At 50.4% G+C, this 21801-nt stretch overlaps 1 protein-coding gene across 1 annotated transcript in view; it reads right to left on the reverse strand.

Moving 5' to 3' along the window:
* GRM4 (glutamate metabotropic receptor 4) overlaps window positions 1-21801 on the reverse strand; it is a 152163-nt gene that overhangs the window by 32781 nt on the left and 97581 nt on the right. Inside the window, exons 6-8 of the mRNA XM_039536416.1 lie at window positions 18692-18892; window positions 13027-13163; window positions 4382-5317 (exon numbers count right to left, since the gene is read on the reverse strand). Coding sequence (XP_039392350.1) covers window positions 4382-5317; window positions 13027-13163; window positions 18692-18892 — 1274 coding nt within the window. The remainder of the gene's footprint in view (window positions 1-4381; window positions 5318-13026; window positions 13164-18691; window positions 18893-21801) is intronic.

The raw sequence follows: 21801 nt of genomic DNA on the forward strand, positions 1-21801 counted from the left end.
TAGAACTGGAAGGTACCTTGAAAGGTCATTGAGTCCAGCCCCCTGCCTTCACTAGCAGGACCAATTTTTGCCCCAGATCCTTAAGTGGCCTGTAATGGGTTGGACTCACCCCTGCAGCGCCTCCTGCTGGTGACCCGGGGAATTAGCTTGGTTTCCAGCATGGAGCGCCCTCTGCAGGCCAGTGATCCACCTGTTCTCTGGCCCCGAGTCCCTCCCTGGACCCTGGTGCCCTTTTACATGGGGTGCTGCCCCCCTGGCAGTAACCCCTTTCTCTCAGGGTGTCCCCTCTCAGGGAACCCCCACCCTCTATCCCCACCTTGCCTCAGTGTATGGCCACCGTCAGTCATTGTCTAGCCCCACGTCCTGGGGCAGACTGCAGTATCAGCCAACTCATCACTGGCAACCCCCAGTACCTGTTAGCCCTCTGCTAGGCGGCAGCCTGGGGCTTTCCAGGCTGGAGCTCCCCAGCTCCTCTGCCTTTTCCCAGCCGTGCTCCACTCAGGTACCCGGTCTAGCTCCCTGCAGCCAGGCCCATCTCTCTCTGAATGCAGAGAGAGACTGTCTTGGCTTCTGGCTTCCCTGGCCTTCTTATAAGGCCCTGTGGCTAAGTTTGGGGCATGGCCCCAGCTGCAGCCACTTCCCCAATCAGCCCAGCCTAAAGCCCTTTCCCAGGGCTGTTTTAAAGCCCCAAAAGGGCAGGAGCGGGTAACCACCCTGCTACATGGCCCCCTCAAGGATTGAACTCACAACCCTGGGTTTAGCAGGCCAATGCTCAAACCACTGAGCTATCCCTCCCACCCCAACTGAGGTCATGCACCAGCCAGCTCCCCACACTCCATACTCAGAACCGTCCATCACTGTAAATGGACAGAGACTTCAGGCAGTGGACCACTTCACATACCTGGGCAGTACCCTTTCCCGAGTAGTGTCAATCGATGATGAAGTAAACTACAGAATTGCTAAAGCCAGCTCTGCATTTGGCCGATTGCGCTCCAACGTCTGGGAACGTCGAGGGATCAGCCTACTAACAAAGCTGAAGATCTACCGAGCAGTGGTGCTTCCAACTCTGCTGTACGCCTGCGAGACGTGGACTGTCTATCGGAGTCATGCGCGAAGGCTCAATCACTTCCACATTTCCTGTCTGCGAAAGCTTCTAAAAATCAGATGGCAGGACAAAGTGCCCGATACTGAAGTCCTTACCAGAGCCAGTCTGCCGTCAGTTTACACACTGCTGATGAGAGCCCAGACCAGATGGGCCGGACATGTCGTGAGAATGTCAGACGAGCGCATTCCTAAACAGCTCTTCTACGGAGAACTCACCCAGGGAAAGCGCTCCCATGGAGGACAAAAGAAGCGGTTCAAGGACACGCTGAAGACCTCTCTGAAGTCCCTCGAGATCAACACCGCCACATGGGAAACCCTCACACTGAACCGTCCAGCATGGCGCTGCCTTATTCACACAGGCAGTAATACCTTTGAGGCGAGGCGTACTGCTGAGGCTGAAAGAAAGCATGAGCTGCGCAAGTCCAGAGCTGCCCGCACATCATCGACAGTGCCATCACATGTCTGCCCGACGTGTGACAGGATGTTCCACACCCGAATCGGACTGATCAGTCATCTTCGGACGCACAGAGCCCGGTCATCGAACGAATGAGTTGTTGAGGTCTTCATCGACAACGATGGACGAACATCATCATCATCTACACTGACTGCAGAGTTGCTTTTAACATCATGTTAGTCAGCAGGGCTCCTTGGAGTCATGGCCTGACACCACCTAATTTGCTACTGTAGACAAGGCCCAGGCGTGATGGTGAGTGGAGCGAGAGGGTTACATTTTCCGCTCGCCCTGTTCCCTGCTACAAGATGCGCTCTCTCCCACACGACAGCCAAGAGGAGGAATTTGTCAAAGGAGCTTGTGTTGCCAAAACATGCAGGTGTTAATTAAAATCACAGCAACCCAGTAATCGAGTGAGAAGCAGCAGAGTCAAGGGGCTGTTTTTCTTTTCCTCTTTGTCTCTCTCCCCAGATCTCTTGGGCTGATAATGCAGAGAGTGTCACTGTTACGCAACTTCTCCGTTTTTCAGTGAGTTTACTGCTGGGCAGAGGCGCCCGACTGGCAACCCTGGAGCCCTCTGTTTATACACAGAGCGTGGGCGGTGGCATGGCAAGATTCCCGGGCATACCCAGTGCCTTGAAACTATCCAGTGAGTCAGATGGGGGTGCTTATTGCACAGAAGTTGGGGCAGGGAAGGGGAGAAGAGAGGATGAATGGAAGCAGAAGAGGACCAGGCAGAGAAGAGGTAGATCCAGGTTCTGCTCCCACTGTCTCCTGGCATGACCTCGGCCAAGTCGCTTAGGATCTGGCTCCACTTCCAGCTGGAGACGACAATCCCAGCTTGAGGAGACGCACTACTCTGATCGAACTAGCCTGCTAAAAATAGAGGGGTAGCCATGGTGGGCTGAGCAGCAGGAGGGGCTAGCCACCCCAAGCGGGATCCCATCCAACAGGCTGGCATGTATTTGGGGTAGCTCACCCCTTCTGCTCCCAGGGCTACCCTTCTGTTTCTAGCAAAGCAGCCCACTCAGAGCCAATGCGGGCGTGTCTCCTCAAGCCGGAAGGGACACCTCCGCTCCCGGTGCAGATGCAGCCTAAATCTCTCGCTGCCTCAGTTCCCCATCTGTACAACCAGGAGAACGGTCCTTCTTTGGTCTGTCTTGTCCATTTAGATTTTCAGCTTTCACGGAGAGACAGTCCCTGCCCTGGGGGTACGTACCGGACCCGGCACAATGGGGCTAGGCACCAGCAGAACACAAACAAGTCATCCCAGTTAGAGAGCAAAGAAGAGGAGCTAAGGGTCTCATTCTCATCTCCCATTTGAAGAGAGTGAGGGGAGATCAGGCTCCGTGGGCCCATCCATTCCTTGACCTGTCTGTTGAGGCTGCCAGTCACAAGGGTGGCTACTGAAAGTGGACACTTGGCCTTTAGACGCTGGGCTGAGACTTGACTCCTGGGTAGCTATTTGCACTTGTGCTGGAGGGTTACGAGATCCTTTGGGCATGGGAGGCAGCATGTTTCCAATGCCCCAAACTTAGTGTTGGGAGGACACAGCTCATCTCCAGGCTGAGCTTAATACCAGCCAAACAGGACAGTATTTACCTACCACAGGGTGGGAATCTCCCCAGGATTCCCAGCAGAACCACCAGCCATTAGCTGTGTTTCCAGAAATGAGGTTACTCTACGGCTGAGGCAATGGGGGGCAGCCAGAACACATGTAGCAGCAGAACACCTGGCCCCCTTACAGCTTCTGCTCAGAGCCTCAGCATCCTGGCAATGGCAGCAGTCACTACCAGCAGCACATCCCATTTCTCAGCACCAGGGACATGAACAACAGTCTGGGAGATGTTGAGTCACCCCCACCCTCCGAGAGGCTCAGGCTGTAGCAGCTCGTCCTTCTAGCTCTGGAGATCCCCAGCTCAATCCCCTCTGTGTCAGCCAAGATGGCGGCTGTCACACGAGTGGGGGCTCATCCGGCCGGAGAGGGGGACCTATAACACACGTTCACCAGTGATGAACCAGTCCATCCGGAGGGCATATATAGGTTGGGTAGGGGGGCCTTTGCATCTGGCTTTGGTCAGTGTTAGGGCAGCGGGGTATATTATAGGCACTGCCAGTAACTATGGGGTTGAGGACACAGCCACGAACCATCTGGGAGATCTCCCACCCATGCCCACTTTGTCTGAACACAACAGCAGCCAGAATCCCGATTTGCTGGGATGCTCAGGCTGGGGAGAGGGTTGCGATACCCATCGATTGTGGGAGCAGGAATCTTCAGGTGCCAGGGAGAACCGTGCCTGGCTATTTCACTCACCCAGGCTCTGCCTCTGTCAGACTCCCTGCATCCTGGGCCAGAGTCTAATTTCAGCCAGCCCAGCCCAGTAAGACCCACACTGCTGGCTTTCAAAATAGTCCTGTCTGACAGGGAGTAGATGGGCGGGGGGGGATGAGAGAGAGAGAGAATATTGGGGAAGAGAAAGTAATAAAGAGAGACACACAGGGAGAAGGAAACAGGGGAGTGAAAGAAGAGCACAAGAAAGATGGAGTGAAAGACAGAAGGTGCCGGTGGAAAGGAAGACAGAGCAAGAGGGAGAACCAGCAAAGGCAGTGAGTTCGCTCTAGTCTGGCAGGTCTCCAGTGGGAGAGGGAGCTCCCTTACCTACTGGAATCCTGAATCCAGAAGGCTCACAGGGGGAAACCATCACACCTCTCTCAGGACATGTTGCTCCCCGCACCGTGCGTTCTTATCCCGTTACCTTCCAGCAAAGCAGGGGAGATGGGGCATGAACCAAAACCACAGGCTCCCCTCCGCCCCCTCCCTCTTACCTTTTCCGCCGACTGTGACGTCCCAAAAAATATGGGGATGAAGGCTAACCAGACGATGCAGGTCGTGTACATGGTGAACCCGATGGGTTTGGCTTCATTAAAGGTCTCCGGAACCCCGCGGGTCTTAATGGCATACACAGTGCACGTCACCATGAGGAGCATGCTGTACCCGAGCAAACAGATGAGGGACAGGTCAGAAATGTCACATTTGAGGATACCCCGGGCAAAGAGGGGGTCTGTAGTCCGCTGGTCCTCATAGTCAATGATGGAATGAGAGGGATCCACGATGAACCAGATGCATACGCCCATCAGCTGCAGAGAGATGAAGCTGAAGGTGATGACCAGCTGGGAGGCGGGGCTGATGAAACGCGGGGCGCTGACCGACTTCTTGCCCTGCTCGAAGATGCGGTAGATGCGGTTGGTCTTGGTGAGCAGGGCCGCGTAGCTGATGCTCATGCCCAGCCCCAGGAAGATACGCCGCAGCGAGCAGGTTCCCATGCTGGGCTCGGCAATCATCAGAAAGGTGGTGGCATAGCAGAGGAAGATGCCCGTCAGCAGCACATAGCTGAGCTCCCGCCCCGAGGCCTTGACGATGGGCGTGTCGTTGTAGCGCACGAATGTCACCACCACAAAGAGGGTGGCAATGATGCCCATGAGGGCGATGAAGACGGGCACCACGGCCCAGGGCGAACTCCACTCCAGCTTCACGATGGGGATGGGGACGCAGCTGGTGTGGTTCTCATCGGGGCGCTCGTTAAAGCGGCACATCTTGCAGTGGAACTCGTCCAGCTGGTACTGGTAGCCGTCGCAGCGCTCACAGTGCCAGCAGCATGGGATGCCCTTCACCAGCTTCTTCCTCTCGCCCGGCTTACACGGCTGGCTGCAGATGGAGCTGGGGAGCTGGTGGGCCCCCCCGGGCCAGTGCATGCGCTCTATCTGTGGGAAGAGAGAGGAGAGGCCTCGCTGATCAACAAGGAACTCAGTCCTTTGAGTGCACAAGGGGCTGGTAACACTGACTTGCTGTGAGCCCAGTGTGGGCAAGTGTTGGGTGAGCTTGCCTCAGTCACTGGTAGCCTAAGAGATTGTCTACTTGGGGAATTTAAACAGGATTAAGTCAAGTTAAAAATCGAGTTAGTCCACTTGATCATTTGTGTGCCTGCAATGCCACTGCAAACTACCTTGGCAGTCTCCCAATGGCTACCCCACACTGCTTTGTGGGCAACCTTTACTGATCTCCCCTGCTCGGGGGTCAAGTTGACCGGATGTCCCCTCCCCAATATGCATGATGGGATGATGCTACATTTTGTCCATTAGCTTCTGGATTCAAATAAACGACAACAGCTGTGATAATACCCAAGAAGCCCTATAGCATGCCTCAAGCAGCCGCGTGGAGCCATGCCAAGATGCTGGATCCCATCAGGAGCTGGGGAGAAGCGCGATGCTGGAAGCTCTCATGCCAGCCACTGCAATAAAGACCTTTTTTTGTGGACGTTGCTGGGCAGATGACTGCGAGGGCTCTGACTGGGATGCTGGAACAGTGCTAGATGAAGAGCAAACAGCTCGGGAGAATATACGTTAAAACAAGAGATGACAGGAAAAGGTCCGGTGGGAAACATGCAACTGGTCCATTTTTTGAGGAGCTGGGCAGGACTTTGCATAATTACGTGACCACTCAACCCAGGCAGATAGCGGAGCCTCCTGCCCACTAACATCTTCTGTCCCCTCCAAGGATAACCAGCAAGACTCATCGGAGGATGAGCTCAAAGAGGCCAATGAAAAGATCTTCCTGGAAAGCCAGGATCTCTTTGGGACCAAGTACCCTGATGCCAGCCATGTAGAAGACAAGCCCCTTTTCTGCCCTGCAGCAATCTACCCCAATTCCTAGGCAGCACAGCCCAGGCTGGAACTGAGGAGGCTGATCTTATGGAGGGAACCTCAGCATGTACATTTTAATTATTATTATTTTTTAAATAATGAAATATTTAAATGTTAATGTATTATGAGGATGCCATCCTACCGTGCTAGCTTCCGTTCCAGGTGCCCCATGGTCACCACCATTGTAGGCAGGTGTGAGCGAGAAGCCTTTCTGAAGCTGAGGTCCATGCCTCCCTCTGTCGATCCACGCTTTCTGTTCAGGCCCCTAGCTCCCCTTTCCAAAATGGCTGCTCTTCTGGCTGGGCTATCAACCTCCATCTCATGCTAAAGCCCCAACTATTGCCTGTTCTCAGACCCACATTTTAGAGGGCACATGCCCATACCTATTTTCTTCTCCCCTTCCCTCAGTTGTCCTGCACGGCAAATGCCTGCCCTCCTCCTCACACACTGTCTACCAGTTCAAAATGGCGGCCAGCAACATGGTGCAGCTGTGGCCTCTACCCCGTCACCACCTGTGGCAGATTTGCATAATGCTTATGCCTAGGGAGGTTGTGGAATCTCCATCCCTGGAGATTTTTAAGAGCAGGTTAGACAAACTCCTGTCAGGGGTGGTCTAGATAATACTTAGTCCTGTCACGAGTGCAGGGGACTGGACTAGATGACCACTCAAGGTCCCTTCCAGTCCTATGATTCTATAATGGAAACACCCCTTTGTGTGACAGGAGACTGTGGTTACAGCAAAATAAGCTAGTGTTCTCACTTTACGTGAGATAGATATGAGCATTGCATGCCTGTAAAGCTACAGGGAGTACAGCTTGCCACTGAGATAGAAACGCCCTGTAACGTGCATTCTTACAGTGAAACAGCTTTGCTGTGGGGATAGAAAAGCTCTTCGTGGCTTTTCACAGGCTTACGTACAGAAAGACTGGGAACAGTGAATGCTTCAGGCAATCATTGCAAAAGCCTATCTATTTTCCTCTGCACTTTCCCCCAGTCTGCAGGGGCAATAAAGCAAAATCTAAGGCTGGAAACATTCTCAGTTTTTGTCTAGACATTATGAGGATTGGCAGCACAGCCATTCCCCCAGGATAACTCCTGACTCCTGTCCACTCCTGCAGCAATTCCAGGGGACCATCTTGGGGAATAACTTCCCAGCATATCTCATTTGTTGGCCCTTCATCTTCTTAAATAAAGCCATTCTCTGCCTTTTAGGCCTGGTCTACACTACAAACTTAGGTCGGCAGAAGCAGCCTTAAGTTGACCTAATAATGTATGCGTCTACACTACCAGCTCCCTTCCGCCGACCTAAGTCGCCTGTAACATTGTCTTCTGTACTTCACATCCGCAAGAGATATGGCACTTAATTCAATTTTGATGGGTCGACAGAGAGGTAGTGTAGACGCAGCGCTAGTCATCTGCCTCAGTATGTCATCCAGAATCAGCACAGCCTAAAAGGGAGGTATCCCGCTGGCCTCCATGTTCACCCCGCTAATCCCTCTAATGCCACATAAGTACCTCCGAGGCAAAACCAACCCGGGAACATAATTCCTGATCACAACCCCATTAAATCCTCCTCCTCCAGCCACCAAGATACAAAGGCGAAGCCGAACAGACAAAAATCCCAATGCACACACCATTTACCATCTCCAAGGTTCCCCAAGCTTGAGAAAAATCGCAGGGAGGTAAAGCCAGAAATAGATACAACCCCCTCCCACACCACACACACACACTCACAGCCTCTTTAGAATACAAACAATAACCACTTGTGATATATTTACTACTCCCACATCCCCGGCACCTGCCCTGGCCAAGCCCCCAAGGAGAGGGGCCATCAATGGCTGATATCAGGGGAGGGGAAACTCCTGATGAAAAGTTCACGGACATCACTGCTGAGCCCCAAACTCCTGGACAAAGCAGAGAGGTGAGGGCAGTATCTGAGGATAGAGAGGGAAGCAGACAAGGACATCTCCAGGGAGGTCACTGCAGTGGCCAAGGAGAGCATGGCAGTTGCCAGGGAAAGCATCATCATGGCCAAAGACAGTCTAGAAAGACAGAGGGAAATGGAGAGGCAACTGCTGGAAGTGATACAAAGCTAAAATGACTGGCTGCCGCATGGGTTACTATTTGGGCAGCAGGCACTGCAGTACTGCAAACCAGCATCCCAGCCACATTATGCAGCCCCTGGGCAATACGGGCTTCTGGCAACAACAACTCATCCCACCATGCCACCAAATCATGGTGCCAGAGAGGCCATTCCCTTCACAGACCCTAGCCCAGAGCGCTAAGAACCACGGCAACTGGGACCCCAGCTCTTCTGAGCCCTCTATCGCCCCTGGTAACATCAAGCCTTGGCACTCCGCTCCAGAAGGTCCGTGAACCAGAAGAGGCAGAGCGAAGAGGTATACTCACCTATGGCTTTAAGCCTCCACGCCACCCCTTGCATTGTTTGTGCCCTGTTCTATGATGTTGCATGTTGCTGCTCCATTTCATGAAATGGTTCCTTGTCACTAGAGAATAGACTGCTTTTTAATGTGTCATTTAATAATTAAAAGCCATTGTTTTATCATCATTTCAGTTCAAGGTTCATTTCTCTCTGTTACATAATAGATTGTTTAATAATAAAAAACTGGAAAACATTTTTTATAAGGCACTGACTGTTCCTTTTCCACAGAAAGCCCTTAAGTTTGCACTAATTCATAAGGTTTTACAACACCACGCGGGCAAAGACACAAGATACAATAGGGACTGCCACAGCGTTGCACTCCCAGGGCTCATAAACCCTGAACTGCTCAAAAAACTTCCAACTCTCCCTCCCCCCAGGTTAACAGCTGGATGTGCAGCTGCACAATTTCAGGCCTGAGACTCAGAATAAGAGCAACCTGACAACATTGCCCCGGCTGCTTGTATTTTGTATTCTACACCTACTGGCTGCTGCGGAATACAATGTGTTGCTATAACCTTTGAAATGTTTGTTTTTAATGCTGCTTCCAAACTAGTCCACCAAGAGCACCATCTCCCTTTCAAACAGCCAAACGCACACTCTGCTGCCATTCTGCTGTTACTGAGGCAGTAGTTAAATAGCTCCTTCCTTCTGTCCAAGCAGCCTGCAAATGGCTTCATTAGCCGGGGAAGCAGAGGATGAACCGGGGGAAATGTCCACACCATTAATGTCCGTCGTGTTCCTGGGGGCAACCAGCCCTTTCTTCGTTAAAATAAATTAAGCTGAGTTCCAAAATCTCCTAGCACTGGGATCCCTTGCAGAACATCCTGCGTTTATGTCCGCAAATCTATCACCAAATCTACCACGGTGGGCAACCAGCCTGTGGAGCACCATGGAGACATACCCCTTTGTGTTTATGAATTCTGAACCCCGAGTTCGGGTAGAGCAAACAATAACCAGCTGGGTCCCATCAGTTGCCCCAGTACAGTTTGGGAACCTGTGTGTGCAGAGCCATCAATAAACTCCTGACCATTACCAAGCTTCAGAACCCGGTCCTACAATCTCTCTTCCATGGCTTCACACACCTGCATGACAATAACCCCAATGGTCAATCTCTCCACACCGTACTGGTGCACTATGGACCGGTTGCATTTGGGGGCGGCCAGCTTCCAGATGCCAGTGGTGACCCGCTTCTCCATGGGTACGGGGCCCCGCATGTTAGTATGCTGCTACTGCAGCTCCCAGGGTTAGTTCAGCACATATCTCGAAAAAGGTTGCTTTCTCCATCCTGAAATTCTCTCGCAACTTCCTGTTAGCTCAGAACAAACTTCTCCCACCAATCCCAAGCCCCAAAGCATTGCTGCATGCTGTGAAGCTGCTCCAGGAATCAGTCCTGTACTATCACTTGCTTGGTGTCTTCCTCTGGTTCTTCATTCTCACTCTGGTTCCACCATCACTGAAAACTCTCCTGCTGCTGGAGGAGCTGCTACTGTGACATCAACAGGTCGCTGGTTCAGTAGGCAAAGTCCAAAGCCAAATTTATCTGTCTTTGAGTGCTGAAATACCCCACAAGTGGCCACTGCATGTTCAAGGTTGCCAGCATAGTGGCAGAGAGCATTGTTGGGTCCATGCTGGCCAGCAGAACTTAAAAAATGGCACTAGCCCCCCACCCTCCCCAGAAAGAAAGTACGGGGTGGAGACCGATGAATCATGGGATTTTTAAAAAATATTAATTCACCTGGCTGCCGCTCTGCATCCCACTAGTCACGGCGAGGAAAAAAAGCACCATGGGATACCATGTCCTGAGTCTGCAGCAAACCGCCGCGACAGATACACAATGACATGCATTGATAGCAGCGGACACACGGGATGGTGTGCCTTCTACTGCAGCTTGCGTATTGCGCGTGAACTGACGCGCATCAAAAAGCTGCAGGTTAAATCCCCCAAGTAGACAAGCCCTAAGATAGGTAAGACTCCAGATCCCTAGAATGGCAATGCCAGTGCATTCATCTCCTAGCACACACCTGTCTGCTCACCATGACAGAAAACTGTGTGAAAGGGTGGAGCTCTGAGGTCCAAATGATCTCAGCCATCACAGAGGGCTAATGGGCTCACATGGGCCTAACCACTGGAAAACGCAGGCTCTAGGCAGGCAGTTATTCCCGCAAGACAGGTCAAGCATCTTCTATTCTGAGCGGGCAGCTTGAGAGGGTCAGAACCCAATACTTCCTACCCTTCACTTATAGTCAGTAGAAGGACTGACTACCTCACAGGCGTAGTTTGACTTCTGTATTTGAAGGGGCAGCTCCAGTCAGACCAATGGGGCCGTGTTGGGGGGGGCAAATTCCATGCCTGCTGGAGGCTTGAAGTTTGAGGACAATGCCCACCTGCCCCCCACCCCAAACACCACCCATGGACTATCCATGTTACCCACTTAGCTTACACCTACACTTCAAGCTGGATGTGTGATCCCCAGCTCAAGGAGACATACCTGCGCTAGCTCTGATTGAGACGACATGCTAAAAATAAAGTGTAGCTGCAGCAGCACAAGCAGCGGGAGGTTCTAGCCTCCCCACGTATGATCCCATCTGCAACTGTAGGGATGTACTCAGTGCGGCTAGCCCCTCCTGCTGTGGCTACAGTCTATTTTTAGCATGCTAGCTCAATCAGAGCTAGTGCAGGTATGTCTCCTTGAGCTGGGAATCACACCCCAATGCCCTAAGTAGGGTGACCAGATGTCCCGTTTTTAAAGGGACAGTCCTGGGTTTGGAGACTTTTTCTTATATAGGCACCTATTACCCCCCATCCCCTGTCCTGTTTTTTCACAGTTGGTATCTGGTCACCCTAGCCCTAAGACACCACTTGGGGCATGGATAAGAAGAAAGAGCCTTCAGTTCAGGAGGCAAGACTACACACAAGAGCAAAATGGCCCCTCAACAGAGCCAGTCAGGAATTTTTTGGCAAAACATTTTTCCATCAGAAAATACTGATTCATCAAGGCTGAAACTCTTCGTAGGGAAGAGTCAGTTTCAACTAATTTCCTCTTTTGAAAAGAGCTGGGGGGGAAGTAGATTTGAAATTGTTGAAATGTCTGTTTAGACAGTCTTAAAACCCAAAAAAGTTCCATTTTTCCATTTGAAATGACTTCTCCTTTGAAATTTTAAGTTAATTTAAAGAAAAAAATAAAAAGGCATAATCGAATCAAAATGTTTCCACTGACCCAATCCAATTTTTTTTTAAATTTTCAGTTCATGAACATTTTCAAGATTTTGACTTTTTTGTCCAAATGTGCAAATGAGAATTCCAAAACCATTCTCATGGGACAGGAAAACGTTCTCCTGTCCAGATCTACCCATATGTTGCTGGAGCAACTAGCGTTTGAAAAACAGGGGGAAAGATTAAATTGTTGCCTGAAAACCTATTCTTGGCTGTGATGATATAATAGCAGCTTCTGTGAATATACCACCATCCACCCCATGATGCTAAAGTACACAAATAACTTCACAGACCATACAGGACCATTTCAACAGGCACTGAATTGCAGCCACCTCTGGGGTGAAAGGAGGCAAAGGCTACAGGCAGAGAATCATTGGTTTCATTAGTCCCCATTCAAAGACCCAACACAGACCAAGCTGTGAGCCACGGGGAGAGAATAACGAGCCCCAAGGCCCAGAACAAGACGAGGGGAAAAAATAAATTGTTTGGCCCAAACATTACAAAATTGTGGCAACTTTTTCTTTGAAAAGCTCTAGCCCCCCCGTGCTGTTGAGGAGGGATTTGCAATTAGACGGGGGGATGGTCCATGTGTCAGCGATGTGCCTTTTACCACCCAGGGTGAAAATCAGCCTGATTTGGGCCAAATTATAAAACCTTGGGGGGGAAAAAAATAAAAGTAGCATGGGACCATATAATTAAACACAATATCACGACGCAGACATGTAAGGGGGGTTGAATTAATGTAGCACAAGCAACTTCAACTCTGGTGTTTCCTAACTTTTGACAGCTTGATTTTGCAAACTTAATAATGTTCTTTTTATGGAGGGTTGGTTTGTTTGTTGGGGGGGGGGGGGGGTAGGATATAGCTTAACGGTGTATCAAGCACAGGCTAGGAATGGTTCGGCACAATTAGTGGAATTAGTTGGTGTGTCTAGTTTCGGAATTCCCAATCCCTTTAAGCCAGCTGCCACGTCACCTCTCTTCGACGAGTGCAAAGCAATGCTCCCTAACGGAAGCTCTAAGGACACAGGGATAAAGCTGTTGGCCCTGTCTCTTTGCTGGGACCATCTCCACTGACTCCACAGCCAAATGCAAAACCAGTCCAAGGTCTTACTTTTAAGTGCAGGTGATCGGTCCATTGCCCAATGACTTTGTACTCAGCGGTGGAGTTTTTGATCTGGTATTGGTAGATGTCATAACGGCCAGGTGCATCTCCGTTCTCGTTAAACGTCACAGGAGTCCCAGCAATGCCTGCAAGACAGGAAAGTTTTAACGTCAGAAAGCAAAGCAACATCTGCTCCAGTGATGTGCAGTGTGTCTGATCCATCTAGCACACTGTCCAATTCAACTCCTGCTAAAATCAATGGGATCTTTGCTATTAACTTCAGTGGAGTCCTTAGATCAGAGGTTCTCAAACTGTGGTCTGCGGACCATCAGTGGTCCACAAGCTCCATTCAGGTGGTCCGCGGATAGTGCCATCTAAGGTGCACACCTGGGTGGTCGCACACGAGGGAATGAAGGGCCACCCACCTAATTAGTGGAGCACCACAGGCGTGGATCCACTAATTAGGTGCCTGGACCCTGGAGAAGATGCACATGTGAGGTGAGGTGGTGGCCGTGGGGGAAATAGAGGGTAGCTGGGAGGGGGCAGTGAGGTGGGAAGAGGAGGTGGCGGGAATTTGGGACATGCAGGGCTATGGTAGCCAGAGAAAGAGGCGACTTTCCCCAGCTCCAGGGCGGCCAGGGAGAGACCTCTCTCCTTCCCAGCCTCAGCTCGGGGGCTGCCAGGGAGAGACCCCTCTCCTTCCCAGCCTCAGCTCGGGGGCTGCCGCGGCAGGGGAGAGACCCCTCTCCTTCCCAGCCTCAGCTCAATAGCTACCGTGGCAGGGGAGAGACCCCTCTTCCTTCCCAGCCTCAGCTCAATAGCTGCCATGGCAGGGGAGAGACCCCTCTCCTTCCCAGCCTCAGCTCGAGGGCTGCTGCGGCAGGGGAGAGAGCCCCGCTCCTTCCCAGCCTCAGCTCGGGGGCTGCCGCGGCAGGGGAGAGACCCCTCTTCCTTCCCAGCCTCAGCTCGGGGGCTGCAGCGGCAGGGGAGAGAGCCCCGCTCCTTCCCAGCCCCAGCTCAGGGGCTGCTGCAGCGGGGGAGAGAGGGCACATCCATTGCATTAGAAAGGTAAGATGACTGATATTAAAATAGAGTTGTGTGCTTTTATTTGTAGAACAAAAACACTTAATTATTCTTAAGGGTTTTTTTTATATAGTGCTTTTATCCAAAGCACTTTGCAATAGTTAGCTAACGGTACACACAACATTTGGAAAGATCATTAAGTGGTTCGCTGACACCCTCAGCAATTTTCAAGGGGTCCGTGAAAAAAAAAGTTTGAGAACCACTGCCTTAGATTATTCTCTTCTTCCATGGTCTCTTCCCAGCGTCACGCATTCTGGTGACATTTGATAAATACTATTAAAAAAATAAACCAGCCTTGCAAACCTGCCAGGACAATTTACCAGCCTGTAGAGACAGAGGACAAATGGATACTTAGCTATATGGTTACTATTAATTCAATAGTCAGACAAAACTACATTTGCCTTCTAAACAAAGAGTACATCTGTCCCAATTTTTATTAACAACATTTGGCTAGAAATGCCTGGTTTGATAAATATGCATAAACAGAAGTTTCACTCCATTTAATAAAATCACAGAAACAACACATCCTGGGGAGTATAAAGGGGCTCCCTCTGCAATATGCCAACATCCTTTATGCAGAAGGTTTCTCTAAACAAAAGCTCACTGTTGTACTGACGATTGTAGAATTGTAGAAATGCAGGGCTGGAAGGGACCTCGAGAAGTCATCGAGCCCAGTCCCCTGCACTGTGGCTGGACCAAGTAAACTTCAAGCCTCCCTTACAGGAGTTTATCCAACCTGTTTCTAAAAACCACCAATGATGGGGATTCCACCACCTCCCTTGGAAGCCTGTTCCAGAGCTTAACTACCCTGGTAGTAAGTTTTTCCTAATATCTAACCTAAGTCTCCATTGCTGCAGATTAAGCCCATTTCTTGTCCTACATTCAGTGGCCGTGGAAAAGAATCGATCACCATCCTCTTTTTAACAGTCATTAGCATATTTGAAGACTGTTGTCAGGTTCAGTCCCCCTCCGTCTTCTTTTTTCAAGACTAACCATGCCCAGTTTTTTTTTTTATTTATTTAACCCTTTCCTCACAGGTCAGGCTTTCTAAACCTTGTAGCATTTTTGTTATTCTCCTCTGGCCTCTCTCCCATTTCTCCACATCTCTCCTAAAGCGCAGAGCCTGGATCTGTACACAGCACTCCAGCGGTGGCCTCAACCGTGCCGAGTAGAGAGTAACAATGACCCCCCCCCCCCATGTCTTACTTCTGACACTGATCGTTTTGTCTCTGATATTTACCCGCAAGGATTTGTAAACTTGTTAAAACATCCAAAATAAACAAACAGATAAAAAAAACCAAATCCGCTTGCCCATGCAGATGAAGATAATGAAAAAACAAAAACGCACGGAGTCAGATACTCAGCTGGTGTATGTCAGTGCAGCTGCCTTCAGCACCTGGCCTCCTCACCTGGCAACAACTACTTAATTGCCCTTGGCCACGGGCGATTAGAATTTAGCAAGGTTGAAATTAATTAATAAATATCAGCTCATCAGTGCCTAGATGCTGCAGGGAGGGGATCCTTAGAAATTCCTTGGGCCTGATATGGAAGGCTGTTGGCCTGGCAATGGCAGAACCATTTGGAGAGACTCTGGGGCTGGTATTCCCCAGCCTCGCACTTGTGCGATCACTCTTAGGCCCTAACTCAGCAAAGCATTTAAACCACATGCGTAAGTCCATCCCTCTTCAGCCAAGCATGGCGCTTCACTATTAGGAAGTGCCGAAGTCTCATGGCCAGTGGGACGGATGCATGAACGTAGGTGCTTTGCCCGGTCGGGCCGGTCTGTTGAATTGCAACCTTAGGCCAGTGCAGAAAGCCTCCAGATCAGAATTCTCCGCTCACGCCGGTGGTAGCAGTTCACACCCCCTTTGCACAAGTCCAAACGGTTCTAAAAGGTGTCAAGTAGGGAGGCGAGCTGAGATGTTATGACAGAGAGGGGGGAGGGGAAGACGGGGGGCACATTATTTAAAGAGAAAAGAGAGAAATGACACTACAAAGTTATGTTGGCTTAACTACATCACTCAGGGCTGTGCAAAATGTCACGCCCTGTGCAAACTAACTAAGCCAACCTAAGGTCCAGTGTAGAGACCACTAGGTCAACAGAAGAATTCTTCTCTCCACCTACCTACTGCCTCTCGGAGAGATGGATTTACTACAATGATGGAAAAACCACTTCTGTCGCTGCAGCAAGTGTCTACATGCCAGTGCTGCAGCTGTCCTGCTGTAGCATTTCAGTGTAGACATAGCCTGAGAGAGAAGGACTAGAGTAGATGCCAGAAGAACTAATTCACTCCCATGTGGAAATCAGCCTGCTTTTTCTCACCTGTGTCATTTATCCCATCGATCGCATTACCCGTGTAAAGGGCACTCTGCAGGGCTCCCTCCCCACCCGCTAGCGGCCTGCACGGTCTCACACCATCTTCGGATGTCTGGGAGTCTCTTTCCTAAAGCACTGAATAATAAATCCATATACAGTGTCAGGGCATCGTGACGCTACATCATTCATTCAGCAGGAGTGGTGATCTGCTCTCAGCAGTCAGCTATGGAGCTTGCCGAGGAAAACAACCACACAGCATCTCTCACATTTATATATAGGCTGGGCGAACGGGGACCTCGTGAAATGGAGGGGCTGGAAGCAGTGGCTACAAGCAGGCTTAGCCCAGACAGATGGTGTGCATAATTTCTCTGCACAGTTCTGCTAGTACACCTCAATCTTGACCCACAACCTCCCTCGCTATCCCAGCCATAGGCTTCCCCTTGCAAGCACTTCATCCTGACCTGCCATTCTCCTGCTACTCCAGTCCTGGACCTCACACAGTTCTGCCAACTATATTTGCAAGAGACACAGACAGTGCAGACAACTGACCAACACATCCCTACCCCTGCTCCCTGAACACCCCATGCTATCTGATTCCTCAGGCTGGGGCTCTGCTCAACACAGGCTGCCAGGCAGGCACTGAGCTTTGTGATGCAGGCCGACAAGGAGCAGAGATTACTCATTAGGCTTGTTTAACTCGAGGCAGCCTTTGAATCCAGGCCCCTGGGGCTGCACTAACCCACTGCACTACTGAGCCCTTCAGATAAAGAAGCAGGGTTTGCTTCAGACTTGGACTGAGCAAGGGGATCTCCGTTGGTGTCAGTGGCCCACAGAGCGAGGCAGAGGAAGGGGGAAGGAATATGATGGCTTGCTTTTACTGGCTGTCATGGTGCCAGCCCGCCTCCCACTGGACATGCCGGTCAGGGTGGACACCCTCCGTTTGCAAATGGCAGTTCCGCCACCGGTCCCTCCCCTCCCCACAGCTCATTACGCTTGAAGTACAGACAGAGTGATTGGCTTTGACATCTCCTGCCACTAATGTGCAGCGGGGATTGCCCTAGCTTGGCACTCGGGGATGTAGCCCGGGGAGGGAGAGTGGGTGGGAGCCGGGACGCAATACAAACACTTCAAAACAGTGGCGGCCAATGCTCAACCTCGACTCCACACCAGCTGCTCGCTGCACAGAAACATTTCCCGCAGCGCACAAGGGATGGCTGCTGGAAGGGGCAGTTTCGCCACCTGTGGCTTTGCCACATTATAAAAAAAAAATGTACTTTAAAGTAAAATCAAATGAACTGTGCAAATAAATACGAACACAAGAAGAGAACAGAAAATCAAGCAAGAGAGGAAGAGGGAAAAATAAATAAGGAAGACAGATTGCAGAGGAGATTGCAGGGGAGAGATAAATAGAAGTAATAAGAAGGAAGGGACAGAAAATGTTTATTGAAGAGATATAGTACAGGGAAGAGATGAGTTTCCAGAGGAGATCTGAAGGAAGACAAAGCTGTAACAGAATGAATCAGATGAGGATCTTATTTCAACAAAGGGGGAGAGGAAAGAGAGATGGAATGGAAGTAGAACAAGAAATGGAAGCTAAAAAAGGAAGGGCGGTGCTGTGTTAAGGCTTGGGGCTAGCACTGTAAAGGATCTAGGTTTGATTCCCGCTGCTGACTCCCTGTGTGACTTTGGAAAAAAAAAATCGCCAGAGTTTTCAGGAGGGGTCAGCTCCTTAGATAAGTGGTCAGTGCTGGGATTTTTGAAAGCTCCTATGTGACTTAGGAGCACAAGTCGCATTGACTTCCAGCATCCTCCTACGTCACTCTGGCGTTCTTTAAAATTCCTAGCCTTAATTTTCAGAAGCACCCAGCAGCTTGGGTGCTGAGCTCTTTTGAAAATCTGCTTCTTAATCACTCTGTGCCTCAGCTCCTTCTCTATAACGTGGGGACAATAATAAAACCACAGCGCCTATTTAGATTGTAGGCTCTCTAGGGCAGGGACTGTCTCTCACTGTGTATGTGTATCTCAGCTGGGGCTTCTAGTTGCTACCATAATACACATAATAAATAGAAAGTCCAGGCCGGGAGCAGAAGAGACCTGGTTCCACTTTCATTCACAGCCCTGTAGAACTGGAGTAACTCCAGTGACTTTACCAGAGTCATTCTCTAGTTACTCAGAACATAATTGGCCCCTGTTCCTCTCTTACTGCACCCCCCACCCCCATCCCTCCGCCATGTTGAAGGCCAGACAATGTGACCCCCCCGCAGACAGACAGACCTGAGAAGTTGACGTTACGGATGTACTTGAGCAGCTCCACGCCGTCCACCGGGTCCATCCTGGGGCAAAGGCCGACCTTGCCAGGACACAGGCTCTTGTGCATGTTGTGCAGGGCATGGCCCATGGCATACACAGCGTCAATGACGAACTGCACCTTCCCCTCCTGCTCGTACGAGGAGTCCTGTCCGATCCGCTCACGGTCTGCAAACACACAACACGGGGCCATGGCAGCACCAGCTATCTGGTCGCTCCCTTCAGCCAATCCCACCGCAGCCACCACACTTCCCACAGTTCCTCCCGCTGGGATTGGCAGAGCTGGGAGCTGCCGATGGCCTCCCACATTTCCTAGAGTGATTACTGCAAGGAAAGACTGAACTCAGGTCTGAGGGAGCTTCCCCAGAGCCAGCATATGGTCTCTTGTCCCTATGGTACCAAGTATCTGGGATGGGGATGATACTACTGTATCTGGGAGCTCACTACAGCTATTTATTGCTGCTAGAAAAAGCTGGCACTTCTGCCTTACACCATTCCCAATACAGCCAGGCTTGCGGGATCTAGTAATGCAGAAAGGCTCTGATTTGAAGAGCGGCTCCCATTAAGTTCAGTCAGAGGCGCAGGTGCTCAGCTGTTCTGAAAACCAGGCCGAATAATAAACGGGCAGGAAGGACAGCCTTGCGGTTTAAAGCTGGGGACTCACGCAATCTACTCCCAGCTCTGCCTCTCACCTGCTCTCACCTTAGACCAGCCACCAGAGGCCTGCTTTTTTCAGAACAGATGATGGCTTGCAAATCCCGTGACGGTGACTGCGGTTGGAGCTGTGGGTTCCCCACATCCCTGAGAATCTGCCCCTTTAATCTTTCTCTGCACCCCAATTCGACCACTGCAAAACAGTCATTTCTTTGTCTGCCTTGTTTATTTCAAAGGAGCCTCCTCATACCAGGCAGATATGTTACAGATAATAATAGATACATCCTATCTAAATTCCTAGATAGAACCATTACTTTGATTCGAATACTCCCCAATACTGAAGTATATGCAATCCTGATCTGAATTTTATACTCTGAGCACATCTCTAACACATATATTTCTCTGGGCGTAGCTGTGAGCTGCTAGACATCTATTGTGCAGAAATTCCCCTGAGATGCATAGCAGCATCATTCATTCACTTATAGTTGTTTCGCACTTCCATCTTAACACTGATTTCTACTCTAAACCCCATAAAATTCTTCAGCTAGTTAGAACTCATCTTTCCCAGCCAGGAAGTTTATGGTTCATAAACTTTACACAGTAAACAGCATCAGGGTGAAAATATATTCCAAGCAAGCCCCAAACTCTTCATGGAACTTGAATGAGGCTGCAGTAGACAGTTCTGAAGCTATGGCAAACTATAACCAATATCCAAAGTCCGGTACCCATGGCTGGAGTGGAAAGATGTCATCTCACTGCACTGCAAGCACTGCCTCAGGGAGATACCTCCTCCAGCTCTGCCAAACTTCCCAGTACTGAGATAAACATTTCCAGGAAGTCCCACCTTCTGGAGGGAGGGCATCCAGGAGCATTAGAATAACCTGGCACATCCTCTGCAAGCCATTAAAAGTGCAGAGCTTGTTACAGTTCCTTCTTGGTCAGTGTGATCACCATTATACAGGACCCCTGAAATACTTAACTGGGAGGCAGGCAATGTGTTACCCAGAGCTTATTTGGTATAAATAGACATGGTCGGAAAATGTCAAGTTTTCAATGAAAAATCAAAACCTAAAATACTTCAGTTCAAAATCAAAATATCTCAATTCTGAAATGCCACCATGGTGCCTAGTGGGGGTTGTAGGTCAGGTACCTCATATGCCTCTATAGGCTGGGCTCCCTGGTTGGACTACATGTCCCATGATTCATAATGACACTACCGCCACCACCCCCATGAATGGAGGCCATGCATCATGGCAGTCGCATGCCACAGTGCATCCTGGGAGATGAAGTCCAACTGGAGAACCTGGCATATGATGCAACTGGACTACAACTTCCAGGAGGCACCGTGGTGGTATTTCAAAATCAGATTATTTTCATTTTCAGCCAAAAACACTTCCATTTTCAGATGTTCTGTTTTTAGACAAAAAATTGAAATATCCCACAGAAGGCAGATGCTGTTCACGTAAAATTCCATTTTGTCGAAATCCCAATTTTCTGTCAAAAACAGTTTTGATAGAATATTTTTGGCCAGCCCTGAGCAGAAGACTTGATTCCTGATTGCCCATAGGGAGTCACAACACTCTCACTTCACGATGGGAAGATGCTCCCTGTTCGCCTCTCCCTGGGGAGCTCAGGACTGTGGCTAGCCCCTAAATTCAGACCCCGTCCTGAGCTTCTCCTCCACTTCACCCCTGAGCCTGGCCTGTGGGTTGTTTTATTTACACCCCACTAGAGCTGCCTGCAGTTGGCACTGGGCCACACGGCACATATTCTCTGGCATCCCCAAGTTCACATACTCCAGTCACTGCCTGAGCTACAGCTTATGCAAATATTATTCATCCTCCAGCATGCTGGGCTCATCAATCTCACCATCAGCTGTGACAGTATCAGTCTCTCGGGAGCTATCCACAGTGTCAAGGGACCGTCTGTGCAACATCCATCACTAGCCACGCATCCTCTACCATGCTCTCCCCACCTCCCTCCCCACCCCCCTTGAACTCTCCTCCCATCCTACTCCCCCACCCGCCCTCTCCGCTCCCCCAGGCACTGACCCATAGATTGATTCCCCACCTCACCCGCCAGCCCTAGATGGTGGAATCATTCAAGTGTGCAGTAATTACCAGCGACAGCTGCCTGCCTTTCTCTGTCATAACCGCTCCTAATGGGACTTGAAACATGTTAATCATTTAGCGAAAGACACCGATTAACGTAACATGCTGTTAATTAGAGCTAAGAAAGAGTCCCCCGTGGTGTGGCGCTGCAGTAGTGAGTGGCCGATAGGGGCTTTCCCGCTACTCCAGCATCACATCCAACAACAGAACCCTTCAGATGCCCAGCTGAGTGACACCAAACACAGGTGGCTAAAGTCATGGGAGCTCAGCAAAGCAGATGGGGGCTTTAACCCAGGGCAAGGAGTGGGCTTT

Source organism: Mauremys reevesii, linkage group 4 (assembly GCF_016161935.1).
Source record: "Mauremys reevesii isolate NIE-2019 linkage group 4, ASM1616193v1, whole genome shotgun sequence".
NCBI lineage: Eukaryota > Metazoa > Chordata > Testudines > Geoemydidae > Mauremys > Mauremys reevesii.